The 24,725-nt window shown below is 38.7% G+C and overlaps 2 protein-coding genes across 2 annotated transcripts in view; one reads left to right on the top strand and one right to left on the bottom strand.

Moving 5' to 3' along the window:
* LOC135467711 (myelin regulatory factor-like) overlaps positions 1-3,960 on the bottom strand; it is a 62,520-nt gene extending 58,560 nt beyond the window's left edge. The window contains exon 1 of the mRNA XM_064745530.1: positions 3,813-3,960. Coding sequence (XP_064601600.1) covers positions 3,813-3,855 — 43 coding nt within the window. The 5' untranslated portion in view covers positions 3,856-3,960. The remainder of the gene's footprint in view (positions 1-3,812) is intronic.
* An 11,141-nt stretch (positions 3,961-15,101) lies between these two features.
* On the top strand, positions 15,102-23,791 carry LOC135468477 (muscle LIM protein Mlp84B-like). Its single transcript, XM_064746759.1, has 6 exons — positions 15,102-15,206; positions 20,106-20,241; positions 21,025-21,199; positions 21,675-21,789; positions 22,797-22,890; positions 23,336-23,791. Exons 2-6 carry the CDS (start codon positions 20,127-20,129, stop codon positions 23,407-23,409), a joined length of 573 nt encoding a protein of 190 aa, XP_064602829.1. The 5' UTR covers positions 15,102-15,206; positions 20,106-20,126; the 3' UTR covers positions 23,410-23,791.
* Positions 23,792-24,725: the final 934 nt, after the last annotated feature.

Genomic DNA, 24,725 nt, shown 5'->3' with positions numbered 1-24,725 from the left:
ACATGTACCAAACAACGTAAAAAGTAAACATCATTCAAACCAATTGTATTTACTGATATTCCATTTATTTATCCATTATCTGAATAATGACAGAAGTTGTATGACCATGCACAACTTTGTTTATAATCAAGTGATGAACATCTAGCAGAACCACTACCATGACTACAGTGCCTAGTGGAGAAATCCCCTAACCTGAAGCCACCACTGATACAGCAAGATCTTAGATGTACACGTACACATATAAAATCAAACATCACACTATATGTACCTTACTGCTTTTAGTTGTGAAATGTACAACAAGTTCTTCTGCTCACATCCTCTAGTTCTGTACAGGTACATGTTATTATAAGTGTGAATGTTTTGTATACATGTATATGTATAGTTTCGTGTGTGTGTATATATATATATATATATATATATATATATATACAAACATAAATGTGTTTCGTGTATACATATATATACACACACATAAATATCTGCTTAACATAAACTGTAAATGTAAATTTAACATGGAGATATGCAACACTTTAGTCAATTTATTTCATTATTTCATGTATTACTGTACATGTATTAATAATGACTATAAAAATTTACACACATTTATTAAGTGAAAATAACTTGTTCTTATAGACATGGTAAGTCTACAGTATGAGGTTACCAGTGCATGTTTGCTGGAGATGTATTATAAAATCCATTAATTTATCTGATGGGAGTTTTATTCCTACTTGAATAAGTAACATTTATGGTTGAAAGACACTTGGCAACACCCTCTATCATCAGGAATTATACACAATTACTAAGTTAAATCTGCAGCTCAAGCATGCACCCTCAATAGTCATGGACTGATTAGCTGCAGCAACATAAACTCTTGAGTGGCAGCCAAATGGGCCATCCTAGGCCCAACTTCTTAAATATAAGACCAAAATACATGTTTATGTTCCATCCATAATAGAGATAATTCCCATCTCCAGCTTGCAAAAAAGGCTTCTCCAAGGATTTTTATGACACTACTGTTTCTTGGCTTATATATTTTTTTCTGAAAATGTTCAAGCTACATGTAGTTCAGCCCAAATCAATATTTGCAAAACTCTTTTGATCATTATAATTACCTGTGTTTTAGGAGCCAAATCTCACACAGCCATGTATTGGAGAGAATTTTATAGGAAATCCCTAGGATACTATTGATTGCCAATGCTCAGTCAGTGGCACAGGCTCAGGATTGTGAAAGTTAACACTATCTAGGAGTGGGGCATGCATCAATAAAACGGTGGGAAGAGAAGCAAGACGTCCTGCCTGTTTTTCTACTGGGCCAAGAGGAGAAGCTCAGGTAACTGTTTGAGGAGGCAAAGCAGTTAACAGCCTCAGCTCTCCCCGCAAGCCGACATGCACCCACAGTGCACCAACGGAATAAACAGCATGAATCAAGAACATTGTCGTCGCTGAATCAAACTGTGATCAATCTCATGAAATCACTAATTGTCAGACACATTGTTTAGCTTACGGCAAATATTGGTTTCCTGTTATAAATTCACACAAAATTTGAACAGGACACAGCTGCTACAAAAAAGCAGGCCAGCTAAAGCCAGAGTAAGGAAATGTCTAGGTCTGCTCACACAGTCTTTACCCAACACTCCTTTAATTTATTGTGCAATCAATGACAAGGCACGGGCACAATAAAACAATTAAGGTTAGAATACAGGGCAATAATCCTGTCAACCACAAGTAAGGTTTGACAATCCCTTAAACTGACTACACAACCCCTCATACTTTTCTGCATGATCCCAGGGAGTAATGAAGAAGTAAAGAAGCAAAACTGCATGGAAATGCATTTTACTTGTTCATTATACTATTAAACAATATACTCAACAATGGGGACAATGTAATGGTAAAATGGTCGCAATGTGATCTACCATCACAAAGTATGAGACAAATCAAATGTCACATCGTCAATTTATTTATTTACTTGATTAGAGTTTACACCATACTCAAGAATATTACACTTATACGATGGAAGCCAGCATTATGGTGGGAGGAAACTGGAGGAAATCCAGGACCAGAACTCACAGTGATTGCATTGGTGAGAGGCTCCCGGGTAATTGTGCTGTGCTAGCCTGCTAACCACTATGCCACCAAGGCCCCACATTACACCACACTCCCATGTTTCAAGAAACAGGTCACAGTCTACCTGTACGGGTCGTCTGTGAGATATATTCATTACATGGTTACAAAATATGGAAATGTATGGGGTCAGTAAACCCCAAATAAATGTGTTTCCATACCCTGTCAATCAGTAAATGTACATGTGCACATAGGAAATACGTTTGTCCCAAGAATCATAATATGTGCATGTACCAGTCCCTTTTTTTCTATTAACACTATGTACTTTTCTTTTGATGTAGCATCCTTGCCGAAAGTTAATTTTACATTTCCTATCCACTGCAGAATGTCAGTGGAAAAATGATACAAATATTCAGGTTTATTATAGAACACAGCTAAAACGATAGCTTAAAGGATAATATATTAGGTTAGGAAAACATCAATAATACATCAGGTCTTACATCTTAAGCTTATTATGTACTGTATACGCTCTTCATTACAACACGATTCAATGTAAACACGGTTACAAATGTATAACCCAAGTCTTTCATCAAGTTGTTTTCACACATATGTACATATTTTAAAATAAGTTCCTTGCAGAATACCATCAGATTTTGTATCTTCTTTGCACATAGACAAGGTTTGGTTATTATGCAGATTTGCCTTCAAATTGACATATTATTATTATATTATAATATATGTGTCAAAGGGTATCAGCAGATAACAAACTTCATGAAATGTGCAAAACTTTCAACATGGTACAAGCACAGTTGTCCCCAAAAGGTATGTATCTAGACACACAACAGCCCTGGATGAAAAAGGGGGACTTTAATAAATATGGATGGGTATTTACCTTTGGGAAAAATCCACCTCTCAGGATTTTAATAGTCAGGTACCTATGGCCCTAAGCATATTAAAGGAGTGGCTGGATGGGCAAGGCACATTAGTAATTGACTGTTTTCCGAAATTTGACAATTTATCCTACTGGGCTAAAGGGGACCCAGCCATGTCTAGGCCTACACATGTTGTCACCCTTGACTAGAAAAAGAAGTAGTGTATGCCAGAAAAACGAAGGCTGTAATGACGACTTCATATTTGGGCAATTAAATTATCATCAGTATATTGCGCACAATTTTTAATAGTACAAGATAGTGCTAAAGGGTTTTGCTTCATATTCTATATATTTCAAGGTCTCATGTCTTTACCTATATCAACACGTAGTTTATAATGTACCGGTACGTAACTGTTATTATACACGACACGCTGGTGTTGTAAGATAATCCAGTTGTAACATGAACACGTAACATGAAAACATGACATGTTAATAGCTAGCTGAAGCTTTGAAATGACCCTGTGACAGCGACAACGCTGACGACATGATTTGGGCATATGATAATATCTTCACTGTGAACTAACCCACAACGGTAACAACGTACATATCTGTATCTTATTTTGTACCAGGCCTACTTATGAACAAAACAATATCGACAGTTAGGTAAACAATGTTGTTCAGAGACAAGCAGCTCTGACTTCCATATTCATATACAAAAGTTTTTATTTTATATTTTTTTTTTTAATCTTAACCAATTAAAATTCCGTGGACGGTGGCCATCTTGGCGCAGGGTCGGCTGTACTGACCGAGTGGGGCGGAACGAAAAGACGGCAAGTTCGAGAAAAAGTTATCAGTTATCAGTCATTCAACATATACTCACTGCAGACGTCGTGGAGAACTTGACCATCGCTAGTGACATCCATTTGTGTCGTTAAATCAAGAAATCTGCCAGTATCATAACTCCATTAAACACATGTAAGAAATCGTAGTTTTTCTCTCGTAGGGCACTTGTACACAAACTCTGAGAGCTACCTTCGGCCTTGTGATGTCATGTCATGTGACATAGACGGCGGCTCCTTTTACCTCCCGCTGATTTTCGTCACAGGAGGAATGTTAGCACGTTTTAAGCATGAAACTGAAAGTGCTTCCAGATTGAATAAAACCGCTTGTTTTCTCATGTCGTGAGAGTAATGTAATATTGTAGAGTAGTCTTTTGTTGTGAATCAAAGGCATAACTGAATACGCCTGAGTACGGCGCGTAACACAGTTTGTACAAGGCATTTGATAATGTTCCTTTCATACCGGTGAGATTCATTTGACACGCTTCAAATTGCATTAGTGTGATAAAAATGGCATGCATTTGTTAAGTCAGATTACCGTCACCGTTCCAATGATTATATTGATACCTGAACAATGCCCCACACCTCCGAGCTCTCCTTAAATGGCAACGTCTGTATTACCCATTAATTCTGGTTTTCGGGGCTATGTCGGTCCTTTAGATGTAGGCCTGCAAGTGTTGGAGATAAATTAAACTGAGCTATCGGAATACCGAAAGCATGGTTAGGCCCTTAATTATATTCCGCATTTAGTCTGTATATGTGTGTGTATAGGTAAATTCAATGCTGTATGGTGGAAAGGCACATGTAGTTAAGTGAAATAATTTGTTTTTATTTAGTTATTTATATCTATATCTGAACTGAATTTAAGACATATATGAACGATGATATATTTGAAATTTACCTGAAAATACTGGGAAACTGTTAAGTGCGGTTGTTTAGGGTGAATTATACGCAGAATCTCAGTATACTCAAGATTGTGTAGAACTGTGAAATTATAGATTAAAGTATTAAACAGTGAAAATTGTACAATTATAGTAGTGTACATTTATATATATGAAACTAGAGTGTGAATGCAAATTTGATAACTGGGTATATGACTAGTCGGATATTTGTTAAATATTTCTGGGTTTGGAGAAGTTTGTGTCCTTATTCAACAAAGGAACGTGTTTTTTTGCCGCCTTTAAATTACTAATGATAGATTTGTTTCTAACTCAGGCTGATTTGTATGCTCAGCTCGGATTCTCTACATGATACTTTATAAACCATTTAAGAATCTTCCCGTATATCACAGAACTGAACTTGAAAACTTCTCACAGACAACTAATTGAAACAGGTAAACATGGCAACAGAACTGAGAGAGCAGAACGGAAATGTGAACGTTGTAATAAGAGATTTGTATCAAACTCTTCCTTCAGTTCTTTGCCGAAATAAGAAAATTATTTATATCATCAAACATTACTGAAAACAAAAAACAAGTGTTTTATGTGTTCTCATGCAAGTTCTATAAAATACATCCACATCAACCCGTTTGGCTCAGTGTATATATGAAGCTTAGAAACCTATAATGTAGACATACCACATATTGTTTTCTACCCAAGATGTGCCCTGTTAAACATTACTTGACAATGTCTATCAATGCAAGTTAGCTATAATGTTAAGAAGCCATTTAATGTTTAAGCCAGCCTGCGGACGGTTGTGGGTTACCTCCCACCATAATGCTGGCCGCCATCGTGTAAGTGAAATACTTCTGAGTACGGCGTAAAAAAAACAATCAAATAAATAAATAAATAAATAAATAAATTTTTAGCCATTAAAACTAGCATCATGCACTGTCCACGGTATTCCTATGAAGTGCTTCCGCATCGAGTATACTTGTTAAGATCTTGCCAAAACCATGCCACAAAGAGACATCATGCACTGTGTTTCTTTGCGCCATGCCACAAACAGACATTACTCTGTTTCATATCGTTACTTTGTCAAATTATCGCGCGTTTTAAGCGTTTACAATAAAATAATTCATACATGTTTGAAACTCGATACCTTGGAGACCGTCTTTGGTTGATTTATATATTATGGCCCCTATGAAAAGACAAAAAGAACACAAACACAAAAAAGCACATCATAAGTTCCGGCAATCACAACTAAATTACTTGTAGGCTACAGTACGAGGAATCATATATTTGAGACAAAGCCGATAAAGGCAACATCTTCATATGCATGTTCTTTGGTTATTTTGGTATAAAACATTAAATTATATGCGATATGTTATCCTAGAAATAACTTGTTTTGTTTTCCCGCCAATTTACGTTATTTAGAGAGAAATTCCGCTTAGCGAGTCTTAAAGTTGTGTTGTTATTATGTTTTTTTAAGTATGGTCGATCTCCAAACGTGGGTTTTCAGTTGAACGAAGATCGATGAATTACCATTGAGTATATCAGTTTTCGTTCTAGACACGTCTCTACATGGATGCTTGATTCCTGTATTATTTGGATACCTCTTTATAATGTCCTGGTCAGTTCAGCTCGCATGGCAGGCACGATGACAGACATGCACATGATGCACCTGGACACCAACTGCACATTTTGCACCAGGATGTCTTGTATTGCCTGTCACCTTCAAAACATCCATGAATACGCTTATATTTATAATTCCATTGACGGCTGGACTTGACTGTTTAATTGGCCTTGGCATGGCAAAATGTATATACATGCATCCATAACTGATTACACGTTAACGCTATCATATCCAGTTGATTCTGCATGTGTACGTCGACAGATACATGTATATATAGTAGTAGTTCCTTTGGATATAGGTCTGGATAGGTCAACCGTCGCAAAATCCATTTATTAGTAAATTTTCTGCTTACATATATAAATGACTTGAGTATAGGCTAAAATGCCATAAAGATTGAAAACTTCATTTACGCCAAAAGCTACGAAAAAATTGTTTAACGTTTTTTTTTTTTGTTTTTTTTTTTTTATCAATAGTCAACCCTGGCGGATATCACTTTGAGATATCATTCCTACATTTGGTGATTTGTATTGACGGGTAAATTTGGTGTTTTCTAGTGATGGGTAAATTTGGTGGTTTATATTGTTGGCTACATTTGGTGATTTATAGTGATGGGTAAATTTGGTGGTTTATAGTGATGGGTAAATTTGGTGATTTATATTGTTGGCTACATTTGGTGATTTATAGTGATGGCTAAATTTGGTGGTTTCTAGTGATGGGTAAATTTGGTGATTTATATTGTTGGCTACATTTGGTGATTTATATTGTTGGCTACATTTGGTGGTTTATATTGTTGGCTACATTTGGTGGTTTCTAGTGATGGCTAAATTTGGTGGTTTCTAGTGATGGCTAAATTTGGTGGTTTATAGTGATGGCTAAATTTGGTGGTTTATAGTGATGGCTAAAGAAGCCTACAAATTGCCTTAATTTCTCACTCCAGATCAGGCATTTGTATATCACAATGGGCATATTCAATACATTTCATCGGTGCACATGTGTACAGTGTATCTCCCGTTCAATAATGTACTCCTATACATACACAGTGTGAGCCATTGTATTTATGGTAGTGACATGGTACAAAGTCAGGACAGTGAAAACACGTTGTGAGATTGTATACTGTTATGGCTAATCACTCGGTCATTCCGTTCAGCTTACGCGCATTAACAACGGAAGTTGGGGTGGGGGGGGGGGGGGATAGTAACTATCACTCAGTCAACAACGGAAGCCGCGAGTACTGTAATGCGTGCGGGTGGGAAACACTGGTCACCCACAAGTCATGTTATATAGTGTGAAAGTTGCCTCCTTATCTGAACATGTCAGTGGCAAAATCTTGTGTGTGGTGTTAAACAACAATGAAATCAAAACTTATATACTAGTATATATACACTGACGGCGTAAATTACCAATCAAATAAATAAATAAATATATGTACACTGATAAAGTAAAATGTGTATTTCTACAAAAATACATGAATGAAAATATCTTGAGATGGGAGCAGGTAGTGGACGCTTGTCTTTCAATCCGAGACAAACGATATACGTGTTTGTACATTTCTTCCACCAATGCGTATATATATATTTGTATTTTTTTAAAGTATATATATAGGGCCTGTGGTTTTACATCGTAGTTGACAATTTTTGAATCATATAACGACGAGGTGAATTAATTTATAGGTTTGTCCACTAGTATGCGTGGTGTGCATAACAGTACGTCGCATGTTGGAGTCCTTCAGTAACTTGCCAGTGATAGGTGGATTGGGGCGGGAACAGCTCTTGCTTCCACCCATAAAACTGACCGAAGGGAAAACTTCTTGATTATGTCCTTAAACAAAAATGAAATCAATAAATTTATCTTGACATGGGCACAATTTAGATTTCTGAAAAAAATTAAAAAAGATAAATCGCCTTGGGTTGTTTTGTTTTTGAGTGTGTGCTCGGATTGTCTTGAGATGTCTGTAATTGTATGACATTAAACAATTACCCGTGGGGAAAATTGCCTTAGCACATTTTAAAATTAATTTTTAAATTAAATCAGCAATATATCTCCTGCTGATGTCACATTTTGTGCAGAGGTCAATCAACAGTGGGTCAAGTTCAAAAGACCTAAACATGATTGGCTGTATGAACATTAATCAGTGTTCAAATCTCATGCAGCCCATTAATGATGTATCTACACTAGACTGATCGACAAATTTCGGTTTAACATTTGATACGCGTTTGACCCTGACGGTTTTAACACACAAGTCAGTAGTATAAATTCTGTCTTAGCCTTAGTCAGCAGCTCTCGGAAAATGCGAATCAAAAACGGACAGTTATTGTACACGTAAACACGCAGTGACGTCTTTGTCTCCAAGCAGCCAATCAATGGCGACAATACCATTCACACACGTCACTGGATATGGTGATGCTTGTTTACGGAGGCGGAAATCTGGGTTTGTTGTAAAACTGCTGAAATATATGTGACATGGATAACCGGGAATGTGACACGAGTACAGGGCAAGTTGTGCTCCTGTATCATCTTACCCTGACCCAACCAAAAGTACACAGGCATGTATATTAATGTATGGTAGGCCAGTATGTATGGGCGCATACTCAACTTACTATGGTCGTCATACACAGCTTTGGAGATCATCAAAATATTACAGGGGAATATCGTTTCTTTTGCTGATGTCCATTCTTAGATGATTTTAAACTTCTAGCCCTAGTTAAATACAATAAACAGCTTCGGGGAACTCTTACGCTGAAAAATATGTACCTCATTTAAGATCTCCCGACATTTCTGCGACTCTATAATATAATATAATATAATATAATATATATATATATATATATATATATATATATATATATATATATATATATATATATATATATATATATATAATGCTGTTTACACACTCTGTTGCTTAGGAAATATTTGTCAGTGTCGTGACATAACCTTCATATTGCATACTTTAACAGGGGAGAGCCCACTTCTCGTACTTTCACGCCTCAAAAACTAATTTGGCGTTACGTTATAGTCGCTGTCGTGTAACACGGGAGATAATTCAGAGGAGGCCTATTGGTTGATGGTGTGTACCTGTTTAGTAAAGCGGGAAGAGTTTTCTCCCCTCAATTGTTTACTGAACGGTTCATATATTGGGCAGATCATATAAGGCTTACATGCATATGTATTTCATAGCATTTTTTACCGTTTCATTAAAAAAAGGAAGGAAACTCAGAAAATGAGCTGAACGCCTCTACTGTATGCATTGTTAGTTGTCTGACTGATAGATTGATTCATTTATGGATGTGCTGGTGTTTAACACCGTGCTTAAGAACTTTTCATTTATTTGAATGTGTGCTTGGGGTTTAACCTGCTGCTTAACATCATTTATTTGAGTGTGTGCTTGAGGTTTAACCTGCTGCTTAACATCATTTATTTGAGCGTGTGCTTGGGGCTTCACGTCGTGCTTAACATCATTTATTTGAAGGCGATTATGTTTAACTTCCACCGGACACTCCGGTTTGTTCTATCCATACGTAATATATATGTATAGTGTCGCCATGATATCAGTGAAAAATTCTTGAGTATGGCGTGATATAAATGTGAATAATTATTTCGAACTATAACAGCGAAAGTATATATAGTTGACTACATCCATTAAAACTAACATCACTGTCCGCGGTATTCCTTTGTCGACGCGAATCCGCACCGAGTATACTTGTTAAGATCTTGCCAACACCATGCCACAAACAGACATCACGCACCGTGTATCACAAATACACACGACTGTTTCAAACAATATCACGCGTTTTCAGTTTCAATGCAGCTCACACTTAAATAATTCACACATGTTTGAAATACGTTAATTTAGCTTCACTTATCACCGACAACAAATCAGCTGTCTTGAATGAAGTGTTCGATATATTATATGATTTTTTATCCTCTAACTCGATAATGTGGAGTTACCAGTCGGTCGTTGGATGAGACAAGCACATTTTAAGTTCATGGAATCGCAAGTATCTCACTTGTACATTACGAGGAATCATATTTGAGACAAAAAGCCAATAAATGCAACATCTTCACATGCATGTTCTTTGATCATTTTGGTGTAAGCATTAAATTAGATGCCATGTGTTATCCTACCAATATCCTCCAAATCCTACCGATAGCTGAATTCTGTTTTTCACCAATTTATGTTATGTAGAGAGAAATTTCACTGAATAAAAGTCTTAAAATGTATTTGTATTATTTTTGTAAGCGCAGGCTTTTGGTTGAACGAAGATTGTAAGTGTTGGTGTGTGCCAGTTTTCGTTCTAGACACGTCTCAACATGGGTGTACTTGCTTAATTGCTGTATTATTTGGATAGGGCCTACGTCTTTATAATGCCCTGGTCAGTTCAGCCCGCATGGCAGGCACGGTGACAGACATGCGCATGATGCACCTGGACACCTACTGCACATTTTGTACCAGGATGTCTTGTACATATATATAAATATATGTATACACTCTTAAATTTCTACATCGTTGTATTCCTACTGCAGTTTTTAATTTTCGTTCTCATCAAGGATACTGAGTGCTAGTGGTGTAAAGGCATGTTTATGGGTGTATGATCTATTTAACATGGTTTATTTACAGTATGGTCAGTGTTTAATTGATATCACTGGTCGCTTAACAACGCAAAGCCAGAAGCAGTGATCAAAGACCTGAATTTATACACTTACATTTAACACAGTTCAGAAATCAAATAGGATAATCCCAGTAAAATACTATATGGTTGTCACGCCTTATAAACAGGCCAAAGTATATAGTTTTATATGTTAAATACGAATCAAGGACGGCGATTTCCATTTAATACATGCTTGTATTTTTCAATAAATAAAATTCTTTCACATCCATCAAGGCTTTGTTCTCATGTAGAACCTTGTAAACAGGGGAAGACGGTAAATAGTGTTGAGAGAGAAATTGCACATTAATTGCCTTATCTGACGGCTAACGAGGTGAAAACAAACATTATGACATAAAAATAATTAATAGAGAACAAATGGAATGATTTTATATACGATTGTTATATATGGTTTTTATATACGATTTTTATATACGATTTTTTATATATGGTTTTTATATACCATTTTTATATACGATTTTTATATATGATTTTTTATACATGTATAAACGAAAATAGCAATTAAATACGGTCAGTACTATACATATTGATGAGCTGATCGCCCACTGGACAATGGTGCCACAACTTCGAATCCAGAAACAAGAAACATAAAAGTTCATAAATCCAGCTATAAATTTTGAAAAACATATAATTGGTTCTTCCAAGGTATAAACTTTTTATCTGGGTACACGTGTTTTCTTCGCGGTGTAAAGGTTTCCTCCGCTGTGTAAAGGTTTCCTCCACTGTATAAAGGTTTTCTCCACTGTGTAAAGGTTTTCTCTTTCGTGCAATCGCTTACTCTGCGGCCTAAGTTTTTCTTTTATCACTACGGTGCAAAGGTGTAAACGTTTTCTCCATGGTGTAAACGTTTCCTCCATGTGTAAACGTTTTCTCCATGATGTAAACGTTTTCTCCTTAGTGTAAAAGTTTTCTCTCTGGTGCTAAGGTTTTCTACTTGGTGTAAATAGTTTTAAGTATTTAACGCTTTCTTCGCGCTTTTCCCCCGAAATATTATCCGTTCTCCGTGGTTGTAACATCTTTATCAAAGGTGGCGGTTATTTTTGTCAAGTGGATTTCTGAACACTGGGGCCTATATTCAGTTCCCTGTACCATCTATAGCGATTCCAAAATTGACACCTCATTGCAAGAAAAGGGGGTTTATTTGTACACAGTTCAGTAACTATTAAACATACATGTTCAATAACTATTAAACATACATCGATTGCTCTGAGCAACCGGTTCAGACTGAAGTACCGGTAGTTTGAACTGGTAGAGTAACCAAGTCTTACAACTAAATGATGCTGGTCTCGGGGTTTTTCGCTTAGGGTGAGGTAGAGGGAGGAAATAGGAGATTTAGCACACGTCCCTTTAGCCTACACTGTTTGGCACCTACACAACTTTTGCGAAAGACATTTAACCCATCTGCCCCGTATAACTTCCGTCAAACTTGAAAACATAAGAAAATCTTTTCTTGTAGACATATAGTTTTAGTATGTTACATAATGCATGTGTAGCTTTTCACTAGTTATAACATGTCTCGAAAATTATTCCACAAGCGAAATTCACGGTGGATATGGTTCATTAATGCTATACATATGTATGTATGTATGTATGTATGTATGTATGGTTGGGGTTAACTTCTTACTTAACAATCATTCAGTCATATGGCGATGAGGAGTCATATTGGTGTATGTAGGACTACATATGCTTTGTCTTCTTGTGGCAGGGTGAGTCCATGCCGCCAAAGTGCTGCAGCCACGTAAGTATCATGCCGATGACACCGTCACGCAGCCATGACGCTCCACCCAGTCACATTATACTGACATCGGGTCAACCAGTCCTGTTTCTTTGCTCTATTCTCCCAGCGCCAAACGAGGTAGCAACAGGCATGACTTTCACTGTTGAAGCCGAGCTTATGCTTAAAGTGAAAGACAGTTCCTGACTAATGTTTATGTCCACTGAAAGACTACCATTCAAAGTATCTTAAACCGGCATTAAATATTTTTCTAGACTTTTTTCTCAACCCGGTAAAAGTTTAGTGAAACTACGCTTGACACACATTCAGTAAGTCTCGATTAGCGAGAGCAAGATGACGTCACGTTTCGAGTGCCTTTATACTCTAGCATCGAGGGTATTTTCCGTATAATAGTCTAAGCAGTAGGCTGTGGCAGATAAAAGCTGTGTACTGGCGATGAAGGCCCAAGTGATGAATATAGTTTTCTCGAAAATTGGGCATACTGGAAGAATATTTTTTCCACAGCTTGAACTATTGATACAATAGGCCTACTATATCATTTACAAGGAACTCCATCGAGCCTTAGATGCACGGCCGGGGTTTTCCTTGTTCAGGTCGTAGCCCCCAGAGGGCTTGGGCTGGTGATTTTGATCCCCGTCAAATGTTTACGAAATTACAATATAATTGATGTACTAGACTCATGCTCAATTCTGAAACAAATGGAAATAAATCTAAGCACCACTGAGACTGATGCAGGTTTTCGACTGTCGCTGGCTTTCATGCTTCAATTTTGTGGCTGTGGCTTCTAAGATGAAAGCAGTGTTGATCTAGTTATCGCGGACGTCAGAGAAAGCGCTTCGGTTTGAACACGGCGTTTCAATAATTTTACTGTACTTTATAAAAACAAACAGAAAAACACCCCTTGTACGTAGACGAAGGAGCAAAATTTAAGTTCTTCAGTTGTAATAAATCAGAGAAAAAAAGGCCATAAGATTTAATTAATTTTAAGCGTTGTCCGGTGAGATGTCGTCTTCTAATCCTTCGGCATCCCAAATGAATTTTGCGCTGACAATTACTATTTAGAAACTGCTGACTAAACGCTGAAATGAACGACAAAAAACGTATCTGTATAATTTGAACAGCGTGTCTCAGTAGGCCTACTGCTATAGGATCCGCTGCCTCGATTCACCAGCCATTTGTGCAGTATTGTCATTTTGTTCTAGATGTTATTCGGTGAAATGTCCTTAAAATAACAAAGTATGATACTTTTTAGAAAGCTTGAGTATCCTGCTTTCCATTGAATTAATTTTAACCAGGTGCTGTCTCGTTTCTCTAAGATTATGAGTAAGAAAAAGTGTTCAAACTTCATTTTCTTTGCAAGAATATATGGTCTTCCAAAATATCCATATGTGGAGCTTGTGTTGTTACGTAAAATATAAAATGTTGTTACAGCTAAATATAGCTGACTGGCTAAAGGAAATATAATATTATTCCGCTTCCTGTGTGTACACGCTTAAGGATAAACGCCCGACGCTAAATAAACCCATATGGGTATGTGTGAAAACAAAATTGTACAAGTAGCAGTAGAGGAAAATGAAAATAAAAACTTCAGTACCCTCCTGTGGTCACCTGAGTATTCTTGGGAGGGCGATGTCACGAAGCCATGACATGCACGATACTCTGATATGAAACTGGTTATATTGGTGAATATAATAAATTAATAAATAAAAGCAGGTGTCAGAATTTACCACGTTCAGTATATCACAGGTGTTTACCCAGGAGTATAACCAAACGTGATTCAGCGCCACAAAATCGTTGTCATGGTGATATAGATAGTCTTCATCAATACATGGACAGCTTAGAGAGTTTGGTTCCCGAATCAGCTTAAAACCTAAATTAACAATAAACATGGCAGTTACACCACTTCTTGCCACACTTCAAGACAACGCCTCTTTTAGATGCTGACTGTTCATCAAAATTCCACTGGCGTGAGTTTGGAGATGTTATCTCTTTTTATCCTCCAATTCACAGCAGGAACTGGCCGTCGGATCGGCTTTTCACAGACACACATCTGGAAACGAGGCAAGATGCTTGCTGACTAAGACAGTATCAGAGCCGTGGTAAATTTAGAACACAGGCAGTATCATCTCGCACACTGCTCGTATTTCGGACCGACAGCATGTCGGGCGAGAAAAAATTAGACGAGGTATCGCATGTCGTGTGCCAAACTAAACAAATCACGTGACTCCTGTTTTGTTTACACACGGGCGCCTAGGTGCACGGTAAACGCGTTCGATGGGAGCTCATGAGACTGAGGTTATAAAGTAACGCAGCACTGTGTGCAAAAGTCTAAAAGAAATTTCCCAAAATGTCCATCTCATCAATTTGTCTAAGAAATTCTAAAGTGCCGTGTGTAAAGTCTATCATCGATTGGACGCTTGCTTCTCAAGAGTCGTGTGCAGAAGATGTCTATAGGGAAGCTGGGCTGTGGTTTAACTATACCTCAGGCTCGTGGACTGCGCAAGTATCCCCAACGCCAGGTAAGACAAATATCATTACACTTAGTAACTTACGGGGTCTTCAATTTTTAAGCGGATACCATTGAACAAAAAATTATAGTGAAAATAATTTCTTGTTTACGGTATTGAAAATATACACCTATATTTTGGCAGGTTGTTGAAGTAAAAAGACGTGACCGGTTAACATTTCTTGGCTTTTATTTGGGATTAGTGTAAATGTTGCTACGAGTCGATTACAGCTTCAGATTTTAGGCGTGGATCAATCGGGTGGGAATTATTAGTGGGATCTATGCGTTCCGCTTCAACCCATAAAATATATCAGTGGCAAATAAAATACCTCATGAAATCAAATAAAAGAATTATAGAATTATATCTGTTTCGTTGTGACAAGTTCTAAAATCTTCTCAAGAGCATCCCACTTATGTTTATTTTCTGTATAGCATACTCCTATAAATTAAAAAAAACGGCCTACCTGCATCATCTACCTTAATCAGTCGTCCATTACAATGGACAAAAGTACTGAAAGTCAAATTTTGGTGTCTTTCTGTCGTTATAAAACTGTACATCTAGACTTGAACTGAACCATCTATCGTCGTGTCGGCTTTCTCACGTGGTCTGGCCAAGCGGTCAGCCTGAACCTTGTTAAGAATTACAAGCTAAATTTATCACAGGATGTCTGGCATGTCTTATCAACAACGAGCCAGTGCTCACCCCAGCCACATTGTAAGCTTATACATCAGCGATATCGGGAACGCCAAAGGTTGCTTAATATACCTGATGGTGGCTCAAAGGAATTCTTTCCCAATAGAGACAGCCTGTCATAATTCCCTCAGCTCCCTGCCAACGTATGTGGTTAGTCTCCCCTCCTCACACCTGGACAATTCTCTATACCGACATCACGTTACTCACCAATTTTTACCATAGCAGACAACTGGCGCTATGATTAATCAGGAGTACCACAGAAACCACAACCTTCCCTTCTTATATCAGAGTTTTGTTTTGTGTTTGATAAATGGCATTTAGTAAACTCTGTGGAATCATAGGTAACCTCTACCTTGCTTATAATTACAATCATAGACTGTTTACGTCTGTTTATTTTCAATAGTGAAATGAAATTCGTTTAGCTGAAATTAAATTAACCGAAAGGCGATTAAGATAGATAAGGTATTGTAATTTGTATGGTCCTTCAACAAACCATTGCCTTCCTGTTTTCTCAGTCTGTAAATATTCCATAGACATATCCAAATAGCTAAATCTGCAGATTCGGGTGAAAATTGTCGCTGATACAGCTGTATGTCGATGGAGAATCTATTTGACTGAAAAGTAAATCTACACAGAACTCACAAATATACTGACTTCGGTGACCTATCGGTTATAAAATATCCACCAGGGATGATCCGGGATCAAACCCGTGTCGGAAGTAACAAAACTGTCAAATGTGGTACTTGATGCTGGCTGGCGGCTTGGTGCTCAGCGAAGCAGCAACAAGACAGATTGGCCCTGTTTCAGAGTAATGTGATTGGTTGAGATGTCTTGTCTGGTGTCTTCGGCATGATTGGGCTACTTCAGTGGCGGCAACACTTTGGCGGCATGGACTCGCCCTGGTACAAGAAGACATAGTGTATGTATGTATACACACCAAAAGACTCCTCGTCGTTACATGACTGCTTTGCTAACACCGGTGTGTTTTCGATTCCGTATTTTTATGGCCACCATCAGAATATGCACTGAGACAGTTGAGATTTACCAGATGTACTTAGCCTCAGATGTACGTAGGTCCATGCTGTACAGACATTTGCATGCTGCCGTAACTGCTCATTTGCAATAGTGATAGATACAGCAATCACAAACACAAATTCACATCTTGAAAAGCGCACTGCACACAACTTTCCTGCCTGTTTCCTAATCTGTGTTTTATGTTAAGGCAAGAAAAAATGTTAATTACCGTTGGCAGCACACCAGTCAATCGAGAGGTGAAAGCACAGACTGGAACATCTGTGGTTGATTCACTATTTACAGTTTAAACTGCACCATTCACACTGCTAGTGCTGTGCGGCACACACCGCTCGTGCTGTGTGGCCCACACCGCCAGTGCTGTGTGGTACACACCGCCAGTGCGGTTATCGCGGTGCACACACCGCCGCTGCTGTGTGGCACACACCGCCACTGCTGTAAAATACTTATCGGAGTAATACGAGTATAAGTTTTCGTATATTATCTTTGATACAGAAATCCCCCCACCTTCCAACACCCACTCTGTCTCCACACATAGCCACACATAGTGAAGCGGTTATCTACTTGCATGCTTTGTTTAATTATACTTCAGGACATATATATTCAGACAATACAGAGTCTAGGCAACATTTCTGACAGAAGCCGTTTAAGATTTACAGTTAACTCTACACTTGCTCTGAGTGGACCATTTATTGTCTGTGTAGAAATCAGGAATAAAAGAAATGTTTTCTAAACGATTTTCATTGACAATTTCTGTAATACTTACTCTCCCAGTGAGCCAGGAATCAACTTGTATACTGATAATTCATATATACTAAAGGATAAGATATCAGGAATTGTCAGCACTTTACCTGACATCGCTTTCCCCAGCATACACTATATGTTTTATTATATCACAGAAGAAAAAAAACACCGCACTTGCTCACTTGGTGCTTTATATCGCTTTCCTATCTCCTCCTATACGTGCCCGTGCTACAAGGAGCGAGCATCATGCTATTCATTGAAGTAATACGTGTCTGTGCTACAGGGAGTGAGCTTCATGCAACTCCAACACGTGTCCCTGCTACAGAGCGTCTTGCAACTCCAACACGTGTCCATGTTACAGGGAGTGACTCATGGCTACTCATTGGAGTAATACGTGTCTGTGCTTTAGGGCGTGAGCTTCAAGCATCTTTTATACGTGTCCGTGCTACAGGCAATGAGCGTCACGCAACTCCAGAATGTATCCGTGCTAAAGGGAGTAAGCGTCACGCAACTCCAAAACGTGCCTGTGCTACAGGGAGTGAGCGTCATGCAACTCCAGAACGTATCCGTGCTAAAGGGAATGAGCGTCACGCAACTCCAGAACGTATCCGTGCTAAAGGGAGTGAGCGTCATGCATCTCCAGTACGTGCCCGTGCTACAGAGAGTGAGCGTCACGCAACTCCAGAACGTAGCGGTGATAAAGGGAGTGAGCGTCATGCAACTCCAGAACGTATCCGTGCTAAAGGGAGTAAGCGTCACGCAACTCCAAAACGTGCCTGTGCTACAGGGAGTGAGCGTCATGCAACTCCAGAACGTATCCGTGCTAAAGGGAATGAGCGTCACGCAACTCCAGAACGTATCCGTGCTAAAGGGAGTGAGCGTCATGCATCTCCAGTACGTGCCCGTGCTACAGAGAATGAGCGTCACGCAACTCCAGAACGTAGCGGTGATAAAGGGAGTGAGCGTCACGCAACTTCAGAACGTATCCGTGCTAAAGGGGGTGAGCGTCATGCAACTCCGTACGTGCCCGTGCTACAGGGAGTGAGCGTCACGCAACCCCAGAACGTAGCCGTGATAAAGGGAGTGAGCGTCACGCAATTCCAAAACGCGCCGGTGCTACAGGGAGTGGACGTTATGCAACTCCAGAACGTATCCGTGCTTAAGGGAGTGAGCTTCATGCAACTTCAGTACGTGCTTGTGCTACATGGAGTGAGCGTTCTGCAACTTCAGGTACGTGAGCGTGCTAAAGGGAGTGAGCATCATACATCTTCAGTGCGTGTCCGTGCTACAGGGAGTGAGTGTCATGCAACTCCACTACGTATCCGTGCTACGGGGATTGAGCGTCATGCAACTCCAATACGTGTCCGTGCTACAGAGACTGAGTGTCATGCAACTCCAGTACGTGTGTGTGGTTGCATGAGAGTGAGCATCATGCTACTCACTGGAGTAGTACATGTCCGTGCTACAGACCGTTATGCAAGGCGATGCAACTCCATCCAATGTCTGTAACACAAAATACCGCTTATCATAGCAGCATAAACTATTTTGGCAAGGGTTTTTCACGATATTGCCGCGTTCATCCAAAAGGTTTTTTTCTGAACTGGACAGGAATCTCTACTTGTTTCTTCCGCACATGTGTTAACAGTATTTTAAAGTTTCTCCCGTCTGTTTACATACATGGTCTATATTTTTCTCCAGAAAGACACGAAGTCATGTACTAAAATAGATTTCTGTGCTCTACAAGGTATTTTGGATAGTGTACAGAAATACTGCCAGTTTCGTGTTAAACACCAATCATTCATTCATTCATTCATTCATTCATTCATTCATTCATTCACTGCTACTTTTCCCTATTTGCATGTCTTAACTGCAATATTTTCTGAGATTTTAATCATTACCTTTTATGTATGTAGACAGTATATATAGTGTGAAAGCTTAAATGTTTGTTAGCATGCATTTAAACAAGTTCTTTCAAAACGGTAATCGATGTGGTGTTAAGCCATTATCATTCAATCATTCATTCAAAAAGGTAAGCACATTGTGCTTCGAGTTGTCTTCGTTAGTTTTTAAAAAATTTCTTAGAATTTCTGAGTGAAGTCAGCAGAATAGCAAAATACAGTTTCTTTCATGTTTGTACTTATTTATAATGATTGGTGTTTAATGCCTTGTTCATTTATTTTTCACTTTTTTCGCCTGACTTAGGTCAGGTTTATTGGTTGGAGGAAACCAGAGTATCTGAAGTAAAGCACCCACCTTTTCCTGAAGTGAGGCCGCAGCCAAAACAGCTAGAGCTGGATTGGAGCGCGCAACTTCACTGGTCAAGGGCCTGATAATGGGAGCGAGACAGCACTTCAACCATTTTAGAGTCTTTCACATCTATTATCTATCGCTAGCCAAAAGTGCCTTTGGGAAACTGTTATTCTGTGTGTATTTCCATCACAGGTCGTATTCTCCTGACTGAAAATGCCGTTCAAGCCTCAGGAAATTCCCAAGTGTCCGAAATGCGGGAAGTCCGTGTATGCTGCGGAGGAGAGGCTGGCTGGAGGCTACAAGTGGCACAAGTTCTGCTTCAAATGTGGTAAGACTGCAAATGTTCAAATGCCGAGTTCAGGTTTAAAGTGCATAAAGAGAGTTTCAATGTAAATGATTGGTATATTGCTTGTATACTGTATTAGTAATCGCGCGTGTCTTAAACCAATCTTTCGGAGAACACAATATATTCATTTTAATTTAACACGAATAATGATAGGTGTACTCTGTAGTCCAATCAGTAACCAAGAAGCATACATACATCCGATAGACTTATGAATGAACATGTTTGATTGGTTAACACATGCGCCAATCGGCACTAGGTATGGCCCACGCACACTTATCATTAAGAGATATTATGCATTCCAATATGACCACTGACACCCAAAATCTTTATTCACGCAAGTTCACGTGCTAATTTGTTTTGTTCAGCCAAAGGCTTGAACGCCTAATACCTTTCAAACAGCTGTATAGTCCGAATGTAGTTAACACTTATGTAGATCACCACATATATGTACATTAAGTTTGATAGACATGCACATACCCACCGTGAGTGCAGCTGGTGGGTCAGTGTGTTATTGCCGAGTAGCCAGAGATCTAACGTTCCCGATAGATCAAAGGGGTTCGGTCCAAATACTCATTGCAGGAAACAGCCAACTAGAGCTATCTTCTGGAAGAATGGATATTGAGACAATATGACCGTGTACGACGTAGTCGTCTACATGTAGCTCTCTTGTATACATACACCTATGAATTTGTTCCTTTAATAATACATTGAAGATTATGCATAATTGATTATTCTTTCAAAAATGTATCTTTGCTTTCTTACCAGACATGTGCAACAAGATGCTTGACAGTACAAACAGTGCCACTCACGAAGACAAGCTCTACTGTAAGGGTTGTCACGGCCGGAAGTACGGGCCAAAGGGCTACGGCTTCGGCGGCGGCGCAGGCGCACTCAGCATGGACACTGGGGGTCAGTTTGGCAACAAGGAAAGTGAGATGTCGTAAGTTGGCAGTATTTAACCTCAGTAAAAATGCTTAATGGTTAAAAGTTATAGTCAATATTACGACGACCCCCCTTTTGAATGTACTCAAGTTTTTATAGCTAAAGATAATTATTCGAAAAATGAAACTATTTTGCACTCGTTTGCCAACATTTGCTGTTAGAGTATATTGGTGTATATTTTCATTTTTGGGCTAAAACTACACTTTTGTGTAACGGTAATGATTGTTTTGTTTTGTGTACCATAGCACATGGTAGTCAGAAATTTAAATTTGATTTAAATTTAAATCTAAATTGATATCTTTTAATCTACCTGTAATAGAAACAAACGCTTTTACAATACCCTCTAGTGTGTCGAAAGGTGCGCTTCACCACTTACCAAACCATACAGCACGAGAACCGCTTCAAAGATACAAATTAAACGAGCCTTTTACTTTGACGAAACGGTTTATAATTCTTCATTCTCGTTCCTCCAGCAACCGTCCCACTGAAGTGCATGTTGGTGCCTCGACGGCTGGCCCCGTAGAGGGAGGTTGCCCGCGCTGTGGCAAGAGAGTCTATGACGCCGAGAAGGCCATTGGGTCCACCGTGGTAAGTCGTACTGATGTATATCTTTACTAACCTTAATACCATGGTCATCCAGAGTGAAACAAGCTTTTCGAATTTCTTTGTGCACCGGGAAGGTGTCGACACTAGTAAAGTTGAGCAATGTGTGCCTAACGTAAATACTAGTAATGTACCAACACGGTAAAAGCGTTTACACTAGAAATGTCTCGGATAATGGATCGACACCCAGGAATATGTCATCATGGCCAACGTGCTAACGAGGAAAATGTTTTGAAAACGTCGACTGTGCAGATAATATACAGATAATATGTTAAAACTGACATTTTTCGACAAGGAATACATGCCAGCCAGGATGATGAGTTGATGCCGGACACATGTATGTGTCGACACACTCATAATCCTTGTCAACCAATCAACAGGTCTCTGAATGACCTATGATATTTGTAGATTAGTGTAATAAAATATTGTCATGTAAAAATTATTACACTCTGGGTAAAACTTGCTATTCGTAATGTCTTGTTGGTAGAAAGTGCCTCCCATAGTGTAACATTATTACATCACAGATAGCACTTGCAGCCCATAGGTTAACAATTATTACGTTATGAATAACCTTGGTCAAGTGCATTCTGCCCATTTTGCGATACTTGCTCCATTGTTTGCCGCGGGTCATTCATCATTCGTACCCACCCTTTTTGCTAGCGGATCAGAGGTGTTCAACTGACATATCGGGTGTTCAGGTGACGCGTAATACGTGCTCAAGTGATGCGTATCAGGTGTTCGCGTGACATACTAATTTCTCTGTTTCCATTTAAAAATTTTCTTCTTCACTCATCAGGATTTGAAATAGAATCTCTATGTCCGTAGTCCAGCTCTTTACGATTGGCAAGCTCTACCAATAGTGTAATAATTATTACACTGAGGAATTTTATTACAATATGGGAGTCCACAGATCTTGTTTCAGATTGATTTCAGACTACATATGAAGAAGAGTGAAAGCAGAGATTTGACAGCGTTGTGTTTTTCGGTTTCAGCCTTGGCACAAGACCTGCTTTAACTGCGCGACCTGCCACAAGTCTCTCGACTCTACCAATACTAACAAACACGAAACCGAGATCTACTGTAAAAGTAAGTTCAACCGTCTCTAATCCACATTATTTGCAGAATGCATGGTTACCCAACACAGTTTTTCTAAAAAAGACTTGTGCAGTGCAATGAGTCGTCACAGAGATGACCACAGCCCTCAAAAGAGAAATGTTAGCTGCTGTATTCCATGCTCTGGTAGTACAATTTCAGTTCCAGCGTTTAGCTTCAAATATTTTGTTTTTTGAAGATTAAAGTTTTAGACATTATCCTAAAATGGCCTTGTGAGACAGGCCCTTAGTTTATACATTTGTCTGACAAGGATGTCTCCAAATAAGAAAATTATAACGAGGAAGAACACAGGATATAACAAAGTTCATGATGTTTATAAAGTCCTCCCAACAAATGGACTTCCGTATACTTTATATAATGTATTCTAACGGTATTATGATCCACTGAGTTGATCTTAGTGTATGATTTCGTGTTTCAGATTGTTACGGTAAGCAATTCGGCCCAAGCGGTTACGGCTTCGGACAGGGCGCCGGCACTTTGTCCATGGCATAAGTTTTGTTACCGACATTAGAGCAGCCCAGTTTGGGTTATACCTGTCTAATATGGCTGGTTCAAAACTAAGATGATTGCGTGTATAAGGTAACGTAGGGTTACCACGTCCAGCACTTAGTGAATGAAATAAATGAAAATGAAGAAATAATTTGAGCAAAAGCATTCGTTTTCGTATGGTGTAATGTAAACTTTTTTTACATATCAGAACACTTTCATTCTAATTTAAAAACTAATCACTGCTTGCCATGTTGTTTAACATGTTGACGTCAAATATACAAGCTGTAGATTTTTCCTTTATGTCCCTTTATTATTTAATGCACCATTATATATTTTTGTTGCTCTGAATCCAACTTAAAATAAATGCCACAGAAAATGACATAAACGTCTTCCAACAGTTTTTGTTAGTCGTGTATTCCAGAGTTACATATGTAGTTGTTTAACATTTAATTTACTTTACCATCCTTAAGACGTCAGTACAATATATGCCAAGAGACGAAAACAGGTGGGCAGTGGCGGGTGTCAGTATATCCCGGGGACTTAGAGTTTCACTTCCAAAACCACTAGATGGTGCTGACTTTTCAAATGGCATTTTGAATTAGAATGTGAAAAAGTAGGCTACATCACAGAAAGTAATCCACATCAGCGATGACAATGTGAAGCTGGCAACACTTCGTACTTTCTGGTTTTCACTTCGGAGTGTCTCATCGCTGTATCTCATCCTACAGCGTTTGTATTAAATTTTCCGAAGTAATAAGTTTTTTTCTAATTTTATCATAACTGATATGACTGAAGAATTTTAATTCGGTTCAGTTTTCTTTCTTACACACCAATGGTGTTTTTTTTCTCTAGTTTTATAAAACTAAAATTATTCAAGCGCGATGTGGAGCCGTGGTGCTTTCTCCGCGATAACTAGGTCAGCAAGAAAGCTGATTTTACAATCTACCACCAGTGCACTTCGGATATAATGGCCAGAGTTGATACAATTCCTGGCCCTTAAAAAGTAACCATGCAGCTGTATCTCTTTAACACTGACTTAATGGTTATTGAGCACAGCTATACAGCTAAGTTTTGATAAGAATATATCAATCCTATCTCTCCACTCTGATGGTCCATACCTGCTGATATATGTACATGTGTTTTACCGTATAGCATGTGTTCGGATCAGACGAACGCCATACAAGCAAATTTATATGTACCGAGTTCAACCTCCCAAATATTTATTTAATGCGTAAAATAGCGACACTGTTCACAACGAAAGACAACGAACCAGCGACGTGCACCTGTATGTTATTTATTTATTTATTTGATTGGTGTTT

Source organism: Liolophura sinensis, chromosome 6 (assembly GCF_032854445.1).
Source record: "Liolophura sinensis isolate JHLJ2023 chromosome 6, CUHK_Ljap_v2, whole genome shotgun sequence".
In the NCBI taxonomy this organism is placed as follows: domain Eukaryota; kingdom Metazoa; phylum Mollusca; class Polyplacophora; order Chitonida; family Chitonidae; genus Liolophura; species Liolophura sinensis.
The sequence above is the reverse complement of the archived record's forward strand: the minus strand, read 5'-3'. Positions and strand labels throughout refer to the sequence as shown.

What these genes read in the sequence shown, in the direction of transcription:
- LOC135468477 (XM_064746759.1), top strand. Translation starts at nt 20,127, where the DNA reads ATGCCGTTCAAGCCTCAGGAAATTCCCAAGTGTCCGAAATGCGGGAAG. An exon ending in CAAGTTCTGCTTCAAATGTG is followed by an intron (nt 20,242 to 21,024) that starts GTAAGACTGCAA and finishes CTTTCTTACCAG; the next exon opens with ACATGTGCAACAAGATGCTT. An exon ending in AACAAGGAAAGTGAGATGTC is followed by an intron (nt 21,200 to 21,674) that starts GTAAGTTGGCAG and finishes TCGTTCCTCCAG; the next exon opens with CAACCGTCCCACTGAAGTGC.